General features: G+C 40.5%; 1 protein-coding gene across 1 annotated transcript in view; it reads right to left on the minus strand.

Moving 5' to 3' along the window:
• Window positions 1-22,043, minus strand: part of TTC39B (tetratricopeptide repeat domain 39B) — a 133,474-nt gene that overhangs the window by 92,340 nt on the left and 19,091 nt on the right. The window contains exon 2 of the mRNA XM_027105888.1: window positions 3,919-3,953. Within this exon, the coding sequence (XP_026961689.1) occupies window positions 3,919-3,953 (35 nt within the window). The remainder of the gene's footprint in view (window positions 1-3,918; window positions 3,954-22,043) is intronic.

Below are 22,043 nucleotides of genomic sequence, written 5' to 3' on the forward strand. Positions count from 1 at the left end.
TTTTCTTTCTTCTCCTTCTGATGTTCCGATTATGCATATGTTACACCTGCTGTAGTTGCCCCACAGTCCTTGGATATTCTGTTCTGTTTTATTCACTCTTTGTTCTCTTTGCTTTTCAGTTTTTGAGGATTCTATTCCACTCTATTCAGGATTCTATTTCTACAGCCTCTAGCTCAGAGAGTCTTTCCTCAGCCATGTCCAGTCTAATAAGTCCATCAAAGGCATTTTTCATTTCTGTTAGAGTGTTTTGATCTCTAGCATTTCTTTTTGGTTCTTTCTTATGGTTTCCATCTTTCTGCTTACATTATCCATCTATTCCTACAGTCCCTCTACTTCTTCCATAGAGCCCATTGCATATTAACCATAGTTCTTTTAAATTCCCACATCCCTGCCACGTCTGGTTCTGACGCTTACTCTGTCTCTTCAACCTGTGTTTTTTGCCTACTGGTCTGCCTTGTAATCTCTTGATAGTTAAACATGATGTACATGATAAAAGGAACTGTTATAAATAGGCCTGTGGTCATGTGGTGGTGAGGCATAGGGGAGGGGAAGCATTCTATCGACCTGTGATGAGGTCTCAGTCTTTTAGGGAGCCTGTGCCTCTGGACTGGGAACTTCTCAAGTATTTCTCAGTTTTTCTTCTCTCTTAGATGGGACAGGATGGCCAGAGTGGGCTAGAGCTCCCCAGGGTCAGTTAAGTTCTGGTTAACTACTCTCCCCTGAGGGCAGGCCTTGTTAAGAACAGTAAACTCTGATGTATTTCAGAATGGTTCTTTTTCTTCTCACCCTACTGGAAGCCCAAAGGGATTTTCCTCCTCCATTTACTGTATAAATCTGGTACAGCTTCTGGAGGCAAATTTCACATTGCGGGTGGAGGGGCTCCATATGAGTGGGTCTCCTTATGGTTCTCAACTCCCAGAGTTATTCACACTGAACCCCGAGCAATTCGTCGATCATAGGTGACATTTTCCCACCCCTGCTCTGGCTTCAACTCTGTACACCATGACTCCCTGTATTTGCCCTTCTGTCCCTCCAGGCTTGGGAGCAGTGATTTTCTGTGTACCTCTCCTTTCTTATGGATGCAAAATGAGTTGTAGAATTTCCAAGTCTGTTTACCTCTTTACTTGTTGTTAGGACAAAGTGGCAACTTCAAGCTCCTTACTTGGAAAACCAGAAATCGCAAGACAAGTTCAGACGGTTTTTGTTTCCCTATAATTTGATTTTTTTTTAAACTAAGAGGTGTCGATTGGGATTGACATATATACACTAATATGTATAAAATAGATAACTAATAAGAACCTGCTATAAAAAAAATAAATAAAATAAAAACTAATAGGTGTTAGAAATTGCTGACAACGCCTTTCAGACCCAAAGGTAAAGCCACTGCCAGTCTAATGCAGCCACTGAAAGCTCAAAGAAACACAAGTTTTAATGTGTGCCACCCATCGGTCATGTCAATTACATCAGTCTGACCTGTCTTCATCTCCAAGACCTGAACCCCTCTCTGGTGTGTGTCGAGTGTTCTAGCTTCTCACTGGGAACAGCAGCGCTTCCACTGGTGAATTCCAGTCACCCGCCCCACAGTCAGATCCTTTTCTACCTCCTAGATTTCAGTCTACCAGGCCGCCCAAGCTCAATTCCTGCCAACGCTCAGGGCGGAGAAGCCACAGCAGAGCTGAGTAAGATTTCTGGATGGCAAATAATGCACTCACCTTAAAAGTCATTTTTTAAATTACACAAGTAGATTATCTTTCAGAGAGTACAGTATGAAAAGGGAAGGGGGGGAAAAGAGTAAAACTTTACAGTGGCAAGATCTGACAAACCCTATCTCAAGCCAAGTGATGAAGTTTAGCATCAACAGGAGTAAACCAGGTTGATAACATGTATCTTTGATATAATGTGATGAGAATGATACTTTAGGTCTGTGATCTTCCTCCCAAAAACACATGACCTCAGTCTAATTATGAGGAAAAAGAACCAGACAAATCCCAGCTGAGGGACATTCCACAAAACAAATGACCAGTACTCAAAACCAAGGAAACTCTGAGAAACCGTCACAATCAAGCACAGCCTAAGAAGACAGAATGAATGATTGTACTGTGGTGTCCTGAATGGGACCCTGGGACAGAAAAAGGATATTCCATAAAAACTAAAGAAATCTGAATCAAGTATGGACTTTAGTTATAACAATGTATCTGTATTAGATTATTAATTGTGACAAATGTATCATTCTAATGTAAGAAATTAATCATAGGGAAAACAAGTGTGGGATATACAGGACTCTCCACACTATCTTCATAATAATTCTGTAAATCTGAAACTATTGCACGGTAGAAAGGTTATTTTTTAAAATCCTAATCACAATTAAGTTTTTTATTCACATACACATTCAATGACATAAACACTAAAACTTTTGGACAATATAAAAATTTGCAACTCTAACATAAAAATAGCAATTAAGGGAAAGTATCTGTAGCAAATAGGACAAAGTATGAAGGTGTATATAAATTTTAAAGTTCATAAGTATGTAAAAAAAAATTGAGAAAAAAGTTAAATAGGCAAAAGAAGACTAGAATTCATACAAAAGGAAATGCAATGGACTAAACAATGATTATAAGAAAAAAAATTGGGGGGTTGTGTGCACCACATGGCTTGTAGGATCTCAGTTCCCTGACCAGGGATTGAACCCAGGCCACGTCAATGAAAGCCTAGAATCCTAACCACTAGGCCACTAGGGAACTCCCAGAAAAAAATTTTAAGACAAAACAATTAGGTATCATTTAAGCAGCAAAATGGTTTCAAATAATACCTAGGGATGATAATGCTACATTTTAAACCACTTCACTTATACGCAGTTCACAGCCGTGCAAACTGGTGAAACTCGTTTGAAAGTGCTGTGGACTGAATAGCGTCCCCCCAAATTTCACATGTTGAAGCCCTGATCCCCAGTGTGATGGTGTTTGGAGATGAGGACTTTGGGAGATAATCAGGTTTAGATCAGGTCTTGAGAGGGGGGCCCTCATGACTAATGCCCTTATAGGAGGAGACCCCAGAAAGCTTGCTCTCTCGCTCTCTCTCCCTCTGCCATGTGAAGACACGACGAGAAGGTGACCATCTGTAAATCAGGAAGAGAGCTCTCACCAGAACCTGACCACACTGGCACCCTGATCTCTGACTCCAGAACTGTGAGAAAATAAATCTCTGTTGTTAAAGCCACCCAGTCTATGGTATTTTATTATGGCAGCCTGAGCTAACTAACACAGAACGGCAACTTGAGAAATATCACATTAAGAATAAAAATATTCATCCCTTTTAATCCAATAATTCTACATGGGTGAATTTAACCTTTTGGAGATATTCAAAAATATGATAAAGCTATACACATCAAAATGTTCACTACTTAGTTTTAAGTTTTTAAACCAGTGAAAAACTAAATGTCTAACAAAGGAGAAATGAATAAGTAAATTGCGATGTTCCATTTGATCTCATATGATGTCATTTAAAATCATTACAAAAATTATGTAGGCTTATAGGAAACGCTTATAATAAAACTAAGTGCAAACCAAAAGCAAAAATCTACAATATGAGGCTAACCATGTAAATAAATATGGGCAAGATGTAAAAGGGTTAGCTATAAACAGATAAAATTTAATTTGTTGGAAAACATTTTTTCTTTCATTTTAGTTTAATTAAGGTTACAAGAAATAAGACTCAAAAATATATTTGATAGTAACTTTAGACAGATCCTTTCTTAAGCTTAATCACATCCTAACTGTTAAATTATGAAGAAGTGAATTTTTCCAACAATAGCCACTACACTCAAAAAATTCAAAAAAATGAGAAGAAATATTTACATTTCTTATAAGAAAACCGTCAATTTTTCTCTACTACATACTTTTTCATTATGTTACTACTTACACAGAGAGGGTTTCCAAGGCATCTTCAAAGATATCCTGGGGGGGAACAAAAAACACAATGAGTTTCTCAAGAATCAAGAAATTTAAATATAAAAGAGAGTGTGTGTGTGTGTGTGTACTCCCCGTGTGTGTGTACTCCCCATGTGTGTGTGTGTGTGTACTCCCCGTGTGTGTACTCCCTGTGTGTGTGTACTCCCCGTGTGTGTGTGTACTCCCCGTGTGTGTGTGTACTCCCCGTGTGTGTGTGTGTGTACTCCCCGTGTGTGTACTCCCAATGTGTGTGTGTGTACTCCCAATGTGTCTGTGTGTGTGTGTACTCCCCATGTGTGTGTACTCCCCGTGTGTGTACTCCCCATATGTGTGTGTGCGTGCGTGTGTGTGTGTGTGTGTGCGCGTGTGTGTGTATGTGCGCGCGCACCTCTCAAGGCAGAGTGGGGACAGTTTGGGTGGGCTGCAGTAGAACCATTCCACTTAACTCTTACTAATGGCATTCCTTTCAGAGAAACCAACACGTGAATTTAAGTGAGGTTTAATTTAGGGTTGGTTTTGTCACTAATAAGACGAGTAAGCTACTCAGCCAGCAATCAGACTGGGCGAATCTGAAGAGAATGTGACTCCTTCAGTGGGGTCTTCACTCCTCAGTCTCATCCAACCCAGAGCAGAATAAAACAAAGAACAGGACCTGCCCGATTCAGTCGTCTCTTTCTCCATGGCTGGCCACGTTAGCACGTCTGGGCCTTCGTGTCACGTCTAACTCCACTACCCGCCCAGCAAGTCTCCCTGTCAGCAGCCTTTATCTGTAGCGTACAGGGCAGCCCTTTCCTTCATGCCACTGGCCTGTTCAAAATCTGCAACAGGAGAAAAACCCAAACACACACACATACACACATAACACACACACTCACATCTGCTCACAAATCCACACATGCACCCCACGCTCATACACATTGGCTCATACACTCAGTCTCACCCCTAAACTCACAGTCATACACAAACACACATACACTCACTCACTCACAAACTCACACTCACACTCAAAGCTCCCTCACAGCTGCAAAAATCAAATCCAAGCTCCTCATCCAGGGATTTGGGACCCACCATAACCTAGTCAAACCTTCAAGGCCTCCTTCTCTCACATCCCTACCACCTTCGCCACAGCCAAGCACCAGGACCTCACTGGTCTCCCTACTCCCAAGCCTGACATCTGCCATTCAGCTCTTCACACAACAGCCGCAGTTATTCTTTCCTTTCCCTTCTTTTAATAAGCTCATACCATTCCACTGCTTTAGACCGCTTTAAAAGCTTTCCATTGCACTTAGAATAAACCCAAATTCCTTCCCATGATCTACAAAGCCCTAAATGACCCTGCCAGCCTCTGTCCACCTCTCCACCCACCAGACTCACTCCACTTCAGCCAAAGGTCTGTCCTTCTGGTCCGTGCACAAGCCAAATTCATCCCACACCTCTCTGCATTGTCTCTCTTTCCTAGAATGTTCTTCACTCAACTCTTCCTATGACTGACTCATTCTCATCCTTCCATTTGCAGTTCAGAAAGCCACCTCCTCAAAGAGACCACTTCTGATAATGCTAATTAAAAGTACTAATAGCAGCTTACTTATAGTTTCCCATCATCTGATTTCTTTCATTCATAATACTTATCATAGCCTCTAATCATCTTATTTGTTTTCTTGGTTACAATCTATCTCCATTAGGACAGGTTCTCATTTATCATGTTTACAGAGAAACCGCCAGGGCTTGGCACAGAGCTGTTGCTCAACAGCTACATGTTGCCTAATGAATGAATGAACTGAGCTTGGACCATCAAAGCACTGATCACATCACCTCATTTACAGATAGGACACAGAAATGAGGAAGGAGGGTTACAGACCTTTTCCCTCATGTGACCATTAATACTGAACAATGTATACAACATACTGATTCTGCATTTAGGCAGGAAAGGAAAAAAAATGTAAATACGAAAAAGAAGAAACAACATTATAAGTAGTGGCAGAAGTGAGTTTAGAATGTGGGATCCCTGACCTATTGATCTATATTAATACCATACTCTGTGAGGGAGGCACAGTCAAGGGCAATTCTTTCTTACTCCTCACTCTCCAGAAACTAGTGATTGGAACAATATCAGAAGACTTTGTCATTTTGAATCACAGCTCAGTGTCCCACATGTGAGGGGTTGTGGAGAAGGGGAGAGACGAATACTCTCCAGGAATACAGCTCTGGTAGTGATGACCTGTTACCTGTGCCAGACACCAGCTCATGGTCCCTCTGCCATCCCTTAACCCCACCTGGGCTGACCTGTACCAGGAAGGGGAAATGCAGAGAGCATGCCCCTCGGAGCTTCTGTGCATCCAACCCCTTCCTCACAAACCTCAACCCAGAGCAGCTCACAGCAGACACTGAGATACTGAGTGGGCTTCAGAAAGGATAACTCGGAAAGCCAGTTCTCCTTTTAAAAGGAGACAAGGATAATATTTACACTTAAACAAGTAATACCCCCATCCCCACCTCAAAACAAGAAACACTAAGTTATATCCAGTAAGAAATCATCTTCACTTGAGGAACATCTCTCCATTTTGTCATATGCAGAGGGTTCTCTAAATAAAGCATTCTGTACAACGTGGTAACCAGAGTTAACAATACTACATTACATATTTGAAAGTAGTTAAGAGAGTAGATTTTCAAAGTTCTCATCACACACACAAAAAGTTATAACTATGTGAGGTGATGGATGTGTTAACTAACCTTACTATGGTAATCATTTCACAATATATGCATATATCAAATCGCCAAGTTATACACCTGAAACTCACACAATGTTATAGGTTAACTACATCTCAATAAAGCTGGTGGAATTTTTTAATTAAAAAAGAATCTTTTAATTTTTAATTTAAAAATCTATTTTTTTCCACTTAAATGAATAATAAAAATTTAAGAGAATGCCTCTCTTAGTAATGGAAAAAATCCACCAGAGTTCTAGGATATTATTCTAATAAACTAGAGATGAGAAAGAGAGAGTGAGAGAGGAAGGAAGGAAGGGAGGGAGGGAGGGAGGGAGGGAGGGAGGAAGGGAGGGAGGGTATTGACTTAAAAAAATGCACAACGTAAGAGTGGCGAGTTAAGTTTGATTTGGGGCAATATGAGGACTGCAGCCCAGGAGACAGCATTTCAGATAACTGAGAAACTGCTCCAAGGAGGCGAGGGGAGGAGCCATGATATATAGGAGTTTTGCAACAAAGGGCAGGTAGTCTGGAATGGCAAAAGATTATTGTTAATTAAAGAAAACCAGATATCTCAAGTTAAAGAATTTAGCGCTTTTGTATATATGGGAAAATGCAAGAGTCTGGGCTCGCTGAAATCATTCCTTTGATGTGCACCTCAGATATCTGTGGCCAGTATCCTGTATTTTCACATCCTGAGTTTCCTCAGGGCTCACCGCAGGGAGTGGCTTCATTCTGATGGCTGCTAGATGGCAGGTATTCTTTTCAGCCCTGAGTTTCCTCAGGGCTCACCCGCTCACATTGGAGGGCTGCAATCGTTGATGACCGTGACATCCTTTGTTTATTGATAAGGCAGGAAATACTCCATTTACAAATATTCCATTCCATTTATAAATATTCCACTTATCAAGGGGAAGAAAACTTTGTCTCTGAAGGCCAGACAAAGGGTAAACTTTTTTCACTTAAGAAAAAGGAGAGGTAAAGAGAAGAACTAAGACTTAACGAGTGCCTATCATGTGTCAGGCACTTTACAAAAGCTCCTCCCAATTGGCAGCAAGCAAATCCAGTCGCAGGTAACTGCCTGCCCAATATTACACAGCTGGCAAGTGACGGAAGTGAGATTCACCCTCAGATTTCTTTAACGCCGAAGTCTTTTTTTCAATGTTAATAAAACACATCCAAAACTTGGAGCTAAGGCAGTTGGGCAGAAGTGGAGAGTGGGTGGGTGAGGAGGTGGCGGCATATCTCTGCAGGTCATACTGCATGTTGTTACACAAATCCTCCCAAGGATTCCTGAATTCTCTAGGAGAACTTCCTTGTGTTTGAGACTTTTCTATTTACTATGAGATTAGAAACCAGATACTGTGAGATGACATGTTAGCTTGCAGATTTCGGAATGGTGAGAAAACCTCAATGATTAGCTTTATAGCCCTGTAGGACACTATCCAGTTTTACCTGTAGCCTAGCAATCTTAATCTAACACTGTTTTTGTTTTAAGCCTATAAATACCCAGTTCCACAAATACCCGGAGAATCAGTTTACCACCTCACTGTTTTCCTCGTTGATAGGCTACATAAAATTTCTACACGTTCACTTTATATCTTTATGAAAGTCATATTTCTAATTTTTGGAAATTATATTTTTAAAACATCTTTATTGGAGTTTAATTGCTTTACAATGTTGTGTTGGTTTCTTCTGTATAACAAAGTGAATCAGCTATACATATACATACATCCCAATATCCCCTCCCTCTTGTGTCTCCCTCCCACCCTCCCTATCCCACCCCTCTAGGTGGACATAAAGCACCAAGCTGATCTCCCTGTGCTATACAGCAGCTTCCCACTAGCTATCTATTTTACATTTGGTAGTGTATATACGTCCATGCCACTCTCTCACTTCATCCCAGCTTACCCTTCCCCTTTCTCGTGTCCTCAAGTCCATTCTCTACATCTGAGTCTTTATTCCTGTCCTGCCCTAGGTTCATCAGAACCATTCTTTTTTAAGATTCCACACATATGTGTTAGCACATGGTATTTGTTTTTCTCCTTCTTACTTAACTCGGTATGACAGATTCTAGGTCCATCCACCTCACTACAAATAACTCAGTTTCATTTCTTTTTTTGTTGTTGTTTTGTTTTGCTTTGTTTTTTTGCGGTATGTGGGCCTCTCACTGTTGTGGCCTCTCCCGTTGCGGAGCACAGGCTCCGGATGCGCAGGCTCAGTGGCCATGGCTCACGGGCCCAGCCGCTCCACGGCATGTGGGATCCTCCCAGACCGGGTCACGAACCCGTGTCCCCTGCATCGGCAGGCGGACTCTCAATCACTGCGCCACCAGGGAAGCCCTCATTTCTTTTTTACAGCTGAATAATATTCCATTGTATATATGTGCCACATCTTGTTTATCCATTCATCTGTCGATGGACACTTAGGTTGCCTCCATGTCCTGGTTATTGTAAATAGTGCTGCAATGAACATTGTGGTACATGACTCTTTTTGAATTATGGTTTTCTCAGGGTACATGCCCAGTAGTGGGATCACTGGGTCGTATGGTACTTCTAGTTTTCATTTTTTAAAGACCCTCCATTCTGTTCTCCATAGTGGCTGTATCAATTTACATTCCCACCAACAGTGCAAGAGGGTTCCCTTTTCTCCACACCCTCTCCAGAATTTATTGTTTGTAGACTTTTTGATGATGGCCATTCTGACCGATGTGAGGTGATACCTCATTGCAGTTTTGATTTGCATTTCTCTAATGATTAGTGATGTTGAGCATCCTTTCATGTGTTTGTGGGCAATCTGTATATCTTCTTTGGAGAAATGTCTATTTAAGTCTGCAGCCCATTTTTGGATTGGATTATTTGCTTTTTTGATATTTAAGCTGCATGAGCTGCTTGTATATTTCACAGATTAATCCTTTGTCAGTTGCGTCATTTGCAAATATTTTCTCCCATTCTGAGGGTTGTCTTTTTCTCCTCTTTACGGTTTCTTTGCTGTGCAAAAGCTTTGAAGTTTCATTAGGTCCCATTTGTTTATTTTTGGTTTTATTTCCATTTCTCTAGGAGGTGGGTCAAAAAAGATCTTGCTGTGATTTATATCAAAGAGTGTTCTCCCTATGCTTTCCTCTAGAGGTTTTATACTGTCTGGCTTTACATTTAGGCTTTAATCCATTTTGAGTTTATTTTTGTGTATGGTGTTAGGAAGTGTTCTAATTTCACTCTTTTACATGTAGCTGTTCAGTTTTCCCAGCACCACTTATTCAAGAGGCTGTCTATTCTCCATTGTATATTCTTGCCTCCTTCATCAAAGATAAGGTGACCATATGTACATGGGTTTATCTCTGGGCTTTCTATCCTGTTCCATTGATCTATATTTCTGTTTTTGTGCCAGCACCATATTGTCTGGATTACTGTACCTTTGTAGTATAGTCTGAAGTCAGGGAGCCAGAATCCTCCAGCTCCGTTTTTCTTTCTTAAGATTGCTTTGGCTATTCGGGGTCTTTTGTGTTTTCATACAAATTGTGAAATTTTTTGTTCTAGTTCTGTGAAAAATGCCATTGGTAGTTTGATAGGGATTGCATTGAATCTGTGCATTGCTTTGGGCAGTACAGTCTATTAACAATGTTGATTCTTCCAATCCAAGAACATGGTATATCTCTCTCCATCTGTTTGTACCATCTTTAATTTCTTTCATCAGTGTCTTATAGTTTCTGCATACAGGTCTTTTGTCTCCCTAGGTAGGTTTCTTCCTAGGTATTTTATTCTTTTTGTTGCAGTGGTAAATGGGAGTGTTTCCTTGATTTCTCTTTCAGATTTTTCATCATTAGTGTATAGGAGTACAAGAGATTCCTGTGCATTAATTTTGTATCCTGCTACTTTACCAAATTCACTGATTAGCTCTAGCAGTTTTCTGGTAGCATCTTTACGATTCTCTATGTATAGTATCATATCATCTACAAAAGTGACAGTTTTACTTCTTCTTTTCCGATTTGGATTCCTTTTATTTCTTTTTCTTCTCTGATTGCTATGGCTAAAACTTCCAAAACTATGTTGAATAATAGTGGTGAAGAGTGGGCAACCTTGTCTTCTTCCTGATCTTAGAGGAAATGGTTTCAGTTTTTCACCATTGACAACGATGTTGGCTGTGGGTTTCTCATATATGGCCTTTATTATGTTGAGGTAAGTTCCCTCTGTACCTACTTTCTGGAGGGTTTTTATCATAAATAGGTGTTGAATCTTATCAAAAGCTTTTTCTGCACCTATTGAGATGATCATATGGTTTTTCTCCTTCAATTTGTTAATATGGTGTATCACATTGATTGATTTGCGTATATTGAAGAATCCTTGCATCCCTGGGATAAATCCCACTTGATCATGGTGTATGATCCTTTTAATGTGCTGTTGGATCCTGTTTGCTACTATTTTGTTGAAGATTTTTGCATCCATATTCATCAGTGATATTGGCCTGTAGTTTTCTTTTTTTGTAACATCTTTGTCTGGTTTTGGTATCAGGGTGATGGTGGCCTTGTACAATGAGTTTGGGACTGTTCCTCTGCTATATTTTGGAAGAGTTTGAGAAGGATGGGTGTTAGCTCTTCTCTAAATGTGTGATAGAATTCACTGTGAAGCCATCTGGTCCTGGGCTTTTGTTTCTTGGAAGATTTTTAATCACAGTTTCAATTTCACTGCTTGTGATTGGGCTGTTTATATTTTCTGTTTCTTGCTGGTTCAGTCTCAGAAGGTTGTGCTTTTCTAAGAATTTGTCTATATGTTGCAGGTTGTCCATTTTATTGGCTTGTAGTAATCTCTCGTGATCCTTTGTATTTCTAGTGTCAATTGTTACTTCTCCATATTCATTTATAAATTTATTGATTTGAGTATTCTCCCTTTTTTTCTTGATGAGTGTGGCTAATGGTTTATCAATTTTGTTTATCTTTTCAAAGAACCAGCTTTTAGTTTTATTTGCTATTGTTTCCTTCATTTCTTTTTCATTTATTTCTGATCTGGTCTTTATGATTTCTTTCCTTCTGCTAACTCTGGGGTTGTTTTGTTCTTCTTTCTCTAATTGCTTTAGATGTAAGGTGAGGTTGTTTATTTGAGATGTTTCTTATTTCTTGAGGTAGGATTGTATTGCTATAGACTTCCCTCTTAGAACTGCTTTTGCTGCATCCCATAGGTTTTGGGTCATCGTGTTTTCATTGTCATTTGTTTCTAGGTATTTTTTGATTTCCACTATGATTTCTGCAGTGATCTCTTGGTTATTTAGTACTTATTGTTTAGCCTCCATGTGTTTGTATTTTTTACAGTTTGTTTCCTGTGATTGATATCTAGTCTCATAGTGTTGTGGTCAAAAAAGATACTTGATACAATTTCAATTTTCTTAAATTTACCAAGGCTTCATTTGTGACCCAAGATATGATCTACCCTGGAGAATGTTCCATGAGCACTTGAGAAGTGTATTCTGTTGTTTTTGGATGGAATGTACTATAAATATCAATTAAGTACATCTTGTGTAATGTGTCATTTAAAGCTTGTGTTTCCTTATTTATTTTCATTTTGGATGATCTGTCCACTGCTGAAAGTGGGGTGTTAAAGTTCCCTACTATTATTGTGTAACTGCCAATTTCCCCTCTTATGACTGTTAGCATTTGCCTTATGTATTGAGGTGCTCCTATGTTGGGGGCATAAACATTTACAATTGTTATATCTTCTTTTTGGATTGATTCCTTGATCATTGTGTAGTGTCCTTCTTTGTCTCTTGTAATAGTTTTTATTTTAAAGTCTATTTTGTCTGATATGAGAATTGCTACTCCAGCTTTCTTTTGATTTTCATTTGCATGGAATATCTTTTTCCATCCCCTCACTTTCAGTCCGTAGGTCTGAAGTGGGTCTCTTGTAGACAGCATATGTACGGGTCTTATTTTTGTATCCATTCAGCCAGTCTATGTCTTTTGGTTGGCACATTTAATCCCTTTACATTTAAGACAATTATCAATATATATATTCCTATTACCATTTTCTTAATTGTTTTCAGTTTGTTATTCTAGGTCTTTTCCTCCTCTTGTGTTTCCTGCCTAGAGAAGTCCCTTTAGCATTTGTTGTAAAGCTGATTTGGTGGTGCCGAATTCTCTTAACTTTTGCTTGTCTGTAAAGGTTTTAATTTCTCCATCGAATCTGAATGAGATCCTTGCTGGATAGAGTAATCTTGGTTTTAAGTTTTTTCCTTTTATCACTTTAAATATGTCCTGCCACTCCCTTCTGGCTTGCAGAGTTTCTGCTTAAAGATCAGCTGTTAACCTTAAGGGGATTCCCTTGTATGTTATTAGTTGCTTTTCCCTTGCTGCTTTTAACATTTTTTCTTTGTATTTAATTTTCGATAGCTTGATTAAATGTGTCTTGGAGTGCTTCTCCTCCGATTTATCCTGTATGGGACTCTCCAGGCTTCCTGGACTTGACTGAGTATTTCCTTTCCCATGTTAGGGAAGTTTTCAATTATAATCCCTTCAAATATTTTCTCAAATCCTTTCTTTTTCTCTTCTTCTGGGACCCCTATAATTCGAATGTTGGTGCGTTTAATGTTGTCCCAGAGGTCTCTGAGACTGTCCTCAATTCTTTTCATTCTTTTTTCTTTATTCTGCTCTGCAGTAGTTATTTCCACTATTTTATCTTCCAGGTCACTTATCCATTCTTCTGCCTCAGTTATTCTGCTGAATCCTTCTAGAGAATTTTTACTTTCATTTACTGTGTTGTTCATCATTGTTTGTTTGCTCTTTAGTTCTAATTCCTTGTTAAACGTTTCTTGTATTTTCTCCAATCTATTTCCAAGATTTTGGATCATCTTTACTAGCATTACTCTGAATTATTTTTCAGGTAGACTGCCTATTTCCTCTTCATTTGTTTGGTCTGGTGGCTTTTTACCTTGCTCCTTCATCTGCTGTGTGTTTCTCTGTCTTCTCATTTTGCTTAACTTACTGTGTTTGGGGTCTCCTTTTCGCAGGCTGCATGTTCGTAGTTCCCACTGTTTTTGGTGTCTGCCCCCAGTGGGTAAGGTTTGTTCAGTGGCTTCTGTAGGCTTCCTGATGGAGGGGACTGGTGCCTGTTCTGGTGGGTGGGGCTGGATCTTGTCTTTCTGGTGGGCAGGGCGACAGTGGTGTGTTTTGGGGTGTCTGTGAAGTTAGTATGATTTTAGGCAGCCTCTCTGCTTATGGGTGGGGCTGTGTTTCTGCCTTGCGAGTTGTTTGCCATGGAGCGTCCAGCACTGCAGCTTGCTGGCCGTTGCGTGGAGCTGGGTCTTAGTGCTGAGACGGAGATCTCTGAGAGAGCTCTCGCCGATTGATATTAGGTGAGGTCAGGAGGTCTCTGGTGGTCCAATGTCCTGAACTCGGCTCTTCCACCTCAGAGGCTCAGGCCTGACACCTGGCCAGAGCACCAAGACCCTGTCAGCCACACAGCTTTAGGCCGGAGGGCTCTGAGGTCAAGACTGCCTAGATTCAGAGCTCCATTCGGCCTTCTCTGGCTATGTGGTCTCAGGTGAATTTCATCATCTGCAGTGAGAACCCGTGGCTCGACGTCTTCCCACATTTCAGGTGCATTTTGATCCCAGAGGAGCTATGCATGGCATTTAAATGCTGTAGTAGTTAGAGCTTAATCTAGTCCCCAAATCTCCACGAGGCACAGAAAACAAAATGAAATAAAACAAAAACTCTTTAAAAATTCATAGCCAATGAAGTCAATACTCCTCACATAGGTTTTCTTAAAATTAGGTCACCTTTTTCTTTCTCCTTTTTGCTTTGTCTAGTGTCACTTGCTCAGAGGGTGCCACGTGCAGAGGCCTCACAGCAGCCCTTCAGACCAGAGTTTGGAAATTATACTTTGACATTAATAGTGACAACACACTCTCTCCCTGGGTACCTGCAGATACAGTTTCCCAGCTCCTTGGGAAAACTGCTATGGGTTCCACCCGAGGCATGGATTGCCAGAAGTCAAAGGGACTGTTCATACCTCCCACACCATATACCTGTCTCTCTAAGTCCCAACCCGCAGCTCAAATTCTATCCCTTTCCTGCTGCTGCTTTGGGGAGAACATTTCCTCTGTGGATTCCTATCAGCACCACTAGGTTTGGTACCTGATCTACAGGGGACTGCTAGTCAACAGTCTCCCACCCAGCTTTAAATATCCCCACATACATTCCTCACAGAGCATAACAAGATTTTTCTACCTCTGGTCTCTTTGCTTCTCCAAATTCACCATCAACTTCCCAAAGCTTCACCACAGCTGGTTTCCCTTAAACCTCCCAGTACTGGATAGGCTTACCACACATATAGTCAGAGAAGCATCCAGAGTCCTTCCGGTTCAAGGAAAGTAACACAGGAAAGCTCACGCTGCTGACAAAGAAGATGTGCTCATAGGAAAGCCTCAGTGTTTAGTTCTGTCCTCGAAGCTGCTGCACTGCCCCCCCCCCCACTAACTCCCATGCCAAGGCCAACCTTGAGGAGCTACTACCCTTGGGCATAAATGTAATAAATATTTATTTGCGCCACACCTGGCTCCCCAGCATACCTTGCCTCAGATGGTACCTGACTTTCTCAAGAGCCTATCTTGACTCCTGGCTGCAGTCAAGGGCCATCTGACTCCTTTTGAATCCACTTTATAACCTAACACAGTACTCTGCACTTCGAAGACTCTTAGCAGATGATTGCTGGCTGACTGGCGGACTGAGAACCCTTGTCTTGAGATGGGAGGTCCTTACCGTGACAGTTTCATTTTGCAATTCAGCAAGTGGGCTAACCCTGTTAGGTGAGAGATTCCTGGGTGGGGCGGCGGGGGACACCTTCCAGATGCCAGCTAGCATTCCAGGGCTTGCTCCCTGCTGGGTGGGGAGCCTGAAACCTACCCCCTGCCCCCAGAGGGATGGAGGATCCTGCACACACAGAAACAGACACAGAAGTGAGGAAAGGGAAGAGGGGTGCTGCATCAACTGCTAAGGCTTTTCTAAACAATGTTCATCTTAATTTGTTAACTTTGTAACATTCTGAGTAGCAAAAATGCATGCAAGTGCCTTTAAGTGACAGCAGGTTCTTAATAAATGTTTATTTCTTTAAGAATCTTAAATAATGGAGATACTAATGATGAAGATGTTTACATTATTTTTATCCCTAAGGGGGAAAGGCAAATAAAGACAACAAATATGCAATTAACAGCAATAATTTAAATACTCTGTATTAATTTCCAAAGAGACCAAATAGATTTACAAACTTTTCAGGCCTCCCCATCTGAATTTTAATTCACTTTGTGGCGTGAAAAGGAATATTTATGTGGCAAATATTACTCCAAGAAGGAAGGGGGAGGAGGAAGGAACGTGATAAAAATTAAAACGAGATACTGCAAATCCAAAAAGTCGCATCACTTCTCTACGGCCTCTACCTTTCTCCCCTTACCTCCTTATTCTCCTCCTCATCATCTTCCTCCTCTGCCTCTTCCTCTATTTTTCCCTCTCTCATATGGATGACTTCAATGGGTCTGAGAGCTGAAGCCCCCATGTTCTCATTTAACTGTTGTTCTTTAGGGAGGGATGACAAGGTCTGATGGGGCTCTGTCGGCTTTTACGCAACATTCCATTCTATGACTAAGGAAGCTGTGTGTTTGGTACCATGGACTCAAAGAAGCCCAGAGCTGCTGAGAACTCTGAGAAGTCACAGATTCCACGCCTGGCTCTGGGGCACATCTGGACTATTCCCAGGGAGATGAGACATGAAGAGGGTGCCCCAGCCTCCTGCAGGACTAGGGCAGGGATTAAGAGCCATGGGTATTGTGGCCCTAAGAACTGCAAACACTTCTCTGCATGGTATTCTCCCCTGGTCAATCAATACGCCCAAAATGGAAAACAAGACTGACACCAGTTGTTACACTTTACCATTATCTTAGTGACACACCAGGAGTCCTCCTCAAATATTGGATGTAAATCTTTTCGCACATAAAAGGAAAAAGCACATTGCTAGTTAAAGGAATCATATGGGAAATGCATAAACTTAAGTGACATCATTCCCTACTATAACTTGAATAAAGTGCTGATTTTTCTAAATCAGGATTAATTAATTTAAAATACACCTTTATTATATATCCATGAAGTGACCCTTAGAGCAAAATTGGGGCAAACCACTTTTTAATATATGCACCCTGAGCTCATGTGTCAGGGAGAATTTTTCATCTGCTCACATCTTCCATCCATGGCCTTTAAACTTCCTAGATGCATTTTACAGCCTGCATTTTTTTAAAGTTCGTATTATAGGAGGGAACAGCAGTGCCCTGAGGCTCTCTGGAGCCAAATGTAAACCTCAGCTTCAGTATCCCCATTACTGCGTCTAAAGGGTGCAGACATCACTTATACCTCCCCTTGAAGGATTAACATCAAAACTTAACTGACCCACAGAGCTCTTAATGAAAGAGAAGGAAAGCGACGAGGGCCCATACGCTAGAGACCCCTCACACCCCTCGTCCCCACCTGGCCCTTGCAGTGAACAAAATGTGACCTTTCCAAAGTCATGAACAGAATTCTCAAAAGTAGCAGACGAAAACAAAAAAGAACATGACACAGAGTTCATCTTCCAAATCTGCCCAGAAGGTTTATAAAATCTAATTTTTTGGATATGCTTACAAAAAAACTGGAAGTTTTCCAACATTATTCAAAAATAGTTTTTAAATTTCAGATAATACAAATAGTAAAAATCAGCTGCCAGAAGAAAAAAATGTGTGCCTGAGAAATTTTTATTTTAAACATTCATCACTTGAGATTGAAAATGATTTCACACATTCTCCAAGTACAGTATTAACATAGTTCTCTAGTTTCTCTCATGCCAGGGAAGTACTCCAATATTACCCCATAAGCCCTGTCTTTTTTTTCAAAGCTTCATATTTACCAAAAATCGCAGGTCTGATGGTGAAAATAGGAGATATACAGTAGTAGTCACTTCATTAGGAAGGATTACATTGAACACAGAAATAAACTGAGCATATTTTTACTAAGCCACTATTACGTGTTAGTGAGTTCGGTTTTATTCAAAAATTTGCTTAAGTGCATTTCCAACATAGGACAGTGGAAAACATAAATATAGGCCAGGAAGTTAAACCTGTCTGGGTCTGAATCTCAGCTCTACCCCAACCCTGGGAAGGTCTAGCCTTCTGAATCCTCCTCCACTGACTTTCAAGAGCCTATCTTAACGCCCTGGCTGAAATCAAGGGCCATGACCCTCCTTTTGAATCCACTTTGTAACCCAGCACAGTACTTTGGCACTTTGCAAACTCTTAACAATGGGGATTCCAACCGCCTCCCCAGATTGTTGGAAGGATGCTAGTGAGTTAATAGCATATAAAGATCCAACGCAAAACAGGCTCAATAAATACAAAATACAATTCCTGAGGATACTAACTTCTCAGATATGGGATGAATCAGTAAACTCACAGAGACACAGCTGGGATCCCTCACTGTACTTCCTCAATAACTCCTTCCCACTAAAGATTCTGCACCCTCTTTTGGAAGAGAAAAAAAAGGCTGAATGTGGGAATATTTATTGCAATAAATACTCAAAAATGTTAACCGCCTTTACTTCTCCCATCTTAAAATGCCTTTGTCTCCTATCCTTTAATGCCCGGACTCTTCCAACTCAGTGGGTTACTCAGCACAATAAACATAACTTATGGGCACAGAGCCCAGGACCTCAGCTCACTGGGGAACAGTGACTTTGGCCAACACAGTGTGACCTTGGTTAATATATTCAAACTCTTGGGGCTCTAGCCGCCTCATGAGTAAAGCAAAGAGGTTGGTATAGATGCCATCCCTTACTCAAAACCCTAAATTCTCTGAATTAAATCCTCCCCAATAAGGTGGCTGTTTGTCCATCACACATGCTAAAATAAAGTCCTTCAGGGAAGGCTGACATCCAGAGTGACTGCATCTAAATGCAGTGCTGGGCTTTCAAAGCCCTATCAGTTGTACTAACTCAATCCTTAATAGCCAGCTAGTATGTTAAGTACCAGGCAAAGCAGTTCACACAATGATTCTTTGGAATTTCTAACAACTTCTAGCCAAGCACAGAGAAAACGTGAGAATTAAAAAGAACCACCAGATGTCACCCTCACAAATAACAAATGAACTGGACAGCATGACTTTAGTTTCTGCTAACATATAGAGAAGCATGTTTTTAAAAAATGAAACAGTTAACTTTATGAAGGGGGAAATATTTTCCTTTCTGCACCTCATTATAAATATGGAGTTGAGTTGCAGCTTAAAGTAGGGGTTAAGTTCTAAGGCCAGTACTTAAAAGGAAAATCACGCAGAGTCAAAATTGACATTGAACAAATACTTTCAATTGCCATTATTATAGAGTTCACATGGTTTTGTATATAACCTCAGAGAGGAATGGGCATGTACAAACACAAAATGTGTACAGCAATGTATGGTGTGTAATAAAGAGTATATATGCAAAACAAGTCTTTTTACAATGGTGTATTGTTGAATTTGTTTAACATAAATGAGCAAATTACTTTACTCGCCTGTACATAGTCCTCAGTTACTATTTTTATGATTGTAAAATGAACCTTGGCAATCACTTAATATGTCACGCACTCCTGTCCTCTAGTACCAGCCCTACCTAATCTATAGTAAACAGAGGAATACCTAGGGCATACTATTTTTGCAGGAGAATAATTTTACACAAAACAAACAGCAACAAAGAGAACCAAGAGACTGAGTTTTAACATTTTAAACTGCTTAATTTTGAAACCATCATGAGTAGAGGTATTTTTAAATTAAAATGAACAGAGCTTATGCTTCCTCCTATGAACAAATAACCATAAATTCCATTTATTAACACCCAGGCACTATGTTAGACACTTAGATGCTTATTTCCAATTCACAAACAATCATAAAAAAAAAAATTTCACCTCTACTATTACTACTACTACTACTACTATATTCTGATAATAATAATAAAAACAATAATAAAAGGTAATACCATTCAGTGCCAAACACTGCTCTAAATTCTTAAAGTGCCTTAACTCATTTAATCTTCATAATGACCCTACGAGATAGGGCTATTATTATATCCAAATAAGGAAACTAAGACTCGTGGAGATTTAATTAACTTATCAACATCTCATAGATGAGCCTCAGTTTTTTCATCTGTGAAATCGGAATAATGCCACTTAATTTACAGCACTGTTTTCAGGTTTACCGGCTCCGTGTTGACACAACACTAACAAATAATTTCTTTTGTTATCATTAAAGTAGTTCTACAGCTGATAGTCTTCAGTGCAGCCTAAGGACAAGCAAAAAGAAACCTCTTGCATCATCTTATTTCACCCTCAAACTTTCCAACTATAACAGAAAAATGGCAGAGTTAGCATTCCCTTACTTGTAGCTCGGTTCCAAAGTAAATGTCTTAAAAAGAGAATCTTATCTCTTAATATGAGTGCTGGGAAGAGGCAGTTCCTGAAGAATAAGGCTTCAAAGGCAACCTCAAGCTGATAAAGCCCATAATGTGGGAGAGATTAGGTAAGACTTGAGCTCACATGCTCAGAATCAACCTCCCTGGGTTCAAATCCATTTCACCCCCTACTAGCTCTATGACCTTGGGCAAGCCTTCTCCTTTCTTGTACCTCAGTTTCCCATCTCACTGGGTTATTCACTGATTAAATGACACATGTGCAAAGCACACAGTACAAAGCACCCAGGACAAAACACTCACTATCACTATTATTGTTGGGACTTGACTCTCCTAAAGGCACTAGTGAGTGGTACTAAGTGATGCAGCCTGGAGAAGCTTGGGGAGTGGGCAGGGCACAACACTTTGCACTAGGAATTCTGATTCTGCCCCACCCCCGGCTGACATGTCCAGGTGTCCCCAAAGAGATCCGATCAGTCCACCACCACAGAGGTCAGCCAACTGTAACTCATGAGCCAAATCCAAACTGCTGCCTGTTTTTGTAAATAAAGTTTTATTGGAACACTGCCATTCTCAATCATTTACATATTGTCTATTTATATATTTCCTGTTACACCCACAGAGCTGAGTAGTTGCAAGTGAGAGGATATGGTCTACAAAGCTCAAAATATTTACTATCTGGTCTTTTACAGAAAAAGTTTGCCCACCTTTGCATAAATGGATAAACCATCGAATTTCCTTCCCTACCCCATTAGATATTTTGAGAATAGAGTAAGAAACAGATGTGAAAAATCTAGTAAATAGTAGGAATTATTTACCCAAAAAACTCACAGCCTTCAAGCTTCAAATTCAAGGGGGAAATAAATAATGCTAGTAACATGGGTTTAGAGTCCCACCAACAGCTCCATCACTTCTTAACTGTGTGTGGCTTTGGGCAAGTTACTTAGCTTCTCTAAGATTCATATTCAACACTGTAAAATGGGAATAACAATAATACCAAATTTGTGGGATTGAAAGAATTAAGTGAGCTGTATGTAGGTGTCTGGTCCATAGTAAGTATTTGATAATGTCAGCTCTCATTAAATGATTAATTTCATTGTTATTACTGCAGGAGAAAGTTTTATGTCCAAATACTGGACCACTCAGACAGTACTTTCCCTCCCAGGGTACATACTCTCATGAGAACTATAGGTGCTAGCAAAGCAGAGATGCTGAGAACTCTAATCTGTTCTTTTGGGGGAGTCTAAGAGACAAAAGGCTAAAACTCTGATATATTCATTTCTGTCAAGACTAAATTCTCCTTCTCTCCCACCAGCACTCCCCCCTCAACATCAAGAAAATTTCAGCAAGAAGCTAAATGCATACCTACACATTTGTATTATGTAGAGAAGTAAACTTTATACTGTAAGACAAAATGACTAAATCAATCCCTTCATATGTGAAATGCTGACAGTTTGCTTCTAACAAGAAGCAATTAAATATAGAAACTTATTCCAAAATAGCAGAAGGGGGCTTCCCTCGTGGCGCAGTGGTTAAGAATCCACCTGTCAATGCAGGGGACATGGGTTCAATCCCTGGTCCAGGAAGATCCCACATGCCACAGAGCAACTAAGCCCGTGCACCACAACTACTGAGCCTGCGCTCTAGAGCCTGCAGGCCACAACTACTGAAGCCCATGTGCCCTAGAGCCCACACACTGCAACTACTGAGTCCACCTGCCACAACTACTGAAGCCAGTGTGCTCTAGGGCCCACGTGCCACAACTACTGAGCCCACATGCTGCAACTACTGAAGCCCACGCTCCATAACAAGAGAAGCCACCACAATGAGAAGCCCACGCACCACAACGAAGAGTAGCCCCTGCTCGCTACAACTAGAGAAAGCCCACGGGCAGCAATGAAGACCCAATGCAGCCAAAAAAATAAATAAATAAAATTTAAAAAAAAAAACGATGC

This window comes from Aethalodelphis obliquidens, unplaced genomic scaffold (assembly GCF_003676395.1).
Source record: "Aethalodelphis obliquidens isolate GAN/ISIS:26980383/991018 unplaced genomic scaffold, ASM367639v1 scaffold7, whole genome shotgun sequence".
Taxonomy (NCBI): Eukaryota; Metazoa; Chordata; class Mammalia; order Artiodactyla; family Delphinidae; genus Aethalodelphis; species Aethalodelphis obliquidens.